The sequence below is a fragment of the Cynara cardunculus genome (assembly GCF_001531365.2).
Source record: "Cynara cardunculus var. scolymus isolate 2C chromosome LG 13, CcrdV1, whole genome shotgun sequence".
In the NCBI taxonomy this organism is placed as follows: domain Eukaryota; kingdom Viridiplantae; phylum Streptophyta; class Magnoliopsida; order Asterales; family Asteraceae; genus Cynara; species Cynara cardunculus.
Genome location: NC_037540.1, coordinates 17,128,392 through 17,131,482, shown reverse-complemented (window position 1 = coordinate 17,131,482; position 3,091 = coordinate 17,128,392). Strand labels below are relative to the sequence as shown.

The 3,091-nt window shown below is 35.6% G+C and overlaps 1 protein-coding gene across 1 annotated transcript; it reads right to left on the bottom strand.

Moving 5' to 3' along the window:
• Positions 1–106: 106 nt before the first annotated feature.
• On the bottom strand, positions 107–2,866 carry LOC112525433. The gene is made up of 2 exons (XM_025135560.1): positions 2,792–2,866; positions 107–924 (listed from the first exon to the last, which is right to left on the bottom strand). Exon 2 carries the CDS (start codon positions 883–885, stop codon positions 211–213), a length of 675 nt encoding a protein of 224 aa, XP_024991328.1. The 5' UTR covers positions 886–924; positions 2,792–2,866; the 3' UTR covers positions 107–210.
• Positions 2,867–3,091: the final 225 nt, after the last annotated feature.

Sequence of the window (3,091 nt, the reverse complement as noted above, 5' to 3'; positions counted from 1 at the left end):
AGCTAGTTTTCACCAAGCATGACTAATTTATCAGCTAGTTTTCACCAAGCATGACTATTTTATCAGCTAGTTTTCACCAAGCATGACTATTTAATTAGTTAGGTTATCAGCCAACAGCTAGCTTACAGCCAATTTTCACCAAGCATGACTAATTTATCAGTCAGCTTATCAGCCAACAGCTAGTGTGCCAAACATATTCTTAGTGAAGTATTACCTTAATGGAACATCCAAACCACATTGTGAGCATCCTGTGGCACCTGAAAGACTGTGTGATTGACTTATGCCTACTGAGGTGGGAATTCTTGGCATGGAGCCTGCAAAATTGGAAACCTGATCTAAGGAAGCCAAACCTTTGTCAGGAACAAACCACTGACCTGGTTTATTTATCTGAGGTCGTGGAAGATCAGAATTGTCAAAATGCTCAACCGATTTATCAGAAACAAAGGAAGCCAAGTCGTTCAAGTCAGCTGTGCGCCACCATGGTTCAGTTTTGTTGATTCTGATTAACTGGGCCTCCATTTCAGAAAAAAGCTTCTCAGATTTTTCAGATATAAGCAGATGATCATCTTGACTAGGCTTTTTCTGTGATGTGTCACCAATTACCGCTTCAAGTTCCTTGATTTTTGCAAATTCTTCTATGTTCAAGGTCTCCCATGATGGTTCCCAGAAAGAAGTAGCATTATCTTTAGGTTGCGGGCATAACCACCATTTGGTGTCAGCCAGGAAGTCATATGAGTTGGCTCCATCACCAGGACTCTCTTCTGATTGTGATTTAGATGAAGACGGAGGTAGGCTACCAGGTCCTGAAACCCCCTTGTAATCTTCTTGAACAATGCAATGATTAGCGTAATGAAACCACCTAGCCCTACCTTCTGCTGAAGCCATTGTTGCCTTATCTACCCATGATAAATTCACAGCAAAATTTTAAAAAAAATCAGGAAATACTCAAAAAAGAGAAAAAAAAAAGAAAGGATATGCATTGATGATAAATTCACAATTAACTATGGCATCTTCTTAACTTCAAAAACGATAATGCTTTGCTTTAGGGTAGGCAGGAAGGCTAAAATTCCGTCATAAACTAAAAAGTTACAAAAAAGAAGAAGAGTTTTAACAACCAAGGCAGGCATTAAAACATGAATAGCATTTTTCCATACTCTCAAGAGCAAATTTCATGATATATTTTAATCCTTCAAATCTCTTTTGTTATATCCATTCACTTTCCATCCACCGCCTTTCTTACCAAGTTGGACCTCTCAGAAGAATTCAGATTTGTTGTAACATCAAGTTATTTCTATCTATTATTTGCAATACAGTTAATATGTTTGTTATACCATGCCAACAATAACGGTTTTTTCAACAGTAACTTCTCATAAAGGCATCCAAATATCCAAACACCATCTCTAGCAATGTTGTATCGGTTTTATATTCATTTTATTTCTAATCACATCTATCTAGGATAAGAAGACTGAATATGAACAACAAATACATGAATAAGCATTAAGCAAAAAAAACAAACACTGGTTAATGGTTGAACGAACAAGCCATTAAGCTCATAAGCAACAACTAATAGACCCTTAGTTTCTCTTCCACAAGTTAGCCTTGTATTCTCTTAAATATCCCCATTTCTAGTTCTTATCCACATCCACATCCACCCCAACACCAACATTTCTTCTACACTCATCTTGTGTACCTGTCTTTTGATGACCGGCATTCTACCCGTAAATCACATTAAGCCTCATTCTTGTGCTATAAAACTTATCTTTCAGTTTTACTGATAATTACTACCATGTAAAAACTTTGGAGCTAAGAAACTACAATATTTATGATTCTTGCACTAGAAAAGCACTAGGTTTGTATTTCAAATCAAAAGCCAACTCCATCTTTGGAAGGAGGATTACATGCAAAAGTATCTAAATGTCCTTCAACAAAACAAAATAAAAGGGACCTCCAATACCCAAATCAATAATGATAACGACCAAGTAGGTAATTTAACACGAAAACTTTCTGGAAAAGGAAATGCAATAAAGAAAAGAAACAATTGCAATTATCATGTACATAGTGAGACGATATACATAATACACCATCTACATCAACCCATTGCTGTACAATATACACACAAGACCAGAAAAGACAAATCAGTGTGTTGTATATAAACTATGATTCTATGAAATTGCAAAAACAACACCACAATTCCGGAAAGGAGCAGACAAGTAACATGCTTTTCTTTGCATTTATACATATCCAACGGTATCGGCTATTCCTATAAAAAGTAGTGTTTCTTTTGCATTTCGTAAGAATAGTAATTTGTTTGCAGCAAAAATCCAATTATGATAGTTGGAAAAACAAAATTGCAGGATATGAACTCATGATCTCTACCTTATCCAAAAAAAACTTCAAACTTTTCTGCAACATATATGTGCAAATGATTGAATATGCTTTCTATTTCATATGGACATCATTATATCAAAGTTCTGAGAAAAAAATTGTCAACACATTGAAGTGTAAAAAAGTTACCAAACCCACATCGATTTCGCATCTTATATGTAGTGGGTTTGAAGTCTAACTAAAACTCTATTACCATTAAAATAGTGGGGTATTAATCAAGAACAACCAAACCATCAAAGTTCAGAGTCGTTTTAGGGTTAACCAGACGAACAATTCGATACAAAAGCACTTGAATATACTCATCTGAATGGTTGATTTGAGTAAACAATGTAAAATTGGCAAATAATTAAAGACGGATTACCAGTGATTCGTGAAACATGTATCAAGATAAGTGAAGGATTTGTACCTGATTAACATGAAGGTGGGTAAAATTTTGAATCGAGACATCCGATTTCTTGGTGGTCGTCGTATTCAAGCTTTTCTTTCGCGAACTGCAAGGGTGTGAAGTACAAGACTCGTCATTTCATTATTACCATATCTTTAAATTTAACCCTATACTATTCCTTTAACATAAATAGCCCCCAAGAGCAACTTCAATCGAACGACAAAACTTGTCGTTCTTTTGGATCCAATCGCACGCTAAATACACCAAAATTTTGCCGGAGGAAGGAAATGAACGGCAAATTTGCCGTGGAAGAAATGGACA

Excerpts from the sequence above, each read along its gene's own strand:
- LOC112525433 (XM_025135560.1), bottom strand. The coding sequence starts at position 885 with ATGGCTTCAGCAGAAGGTAGGGCTAGGTGGTTTCATTACGCTAATCAT.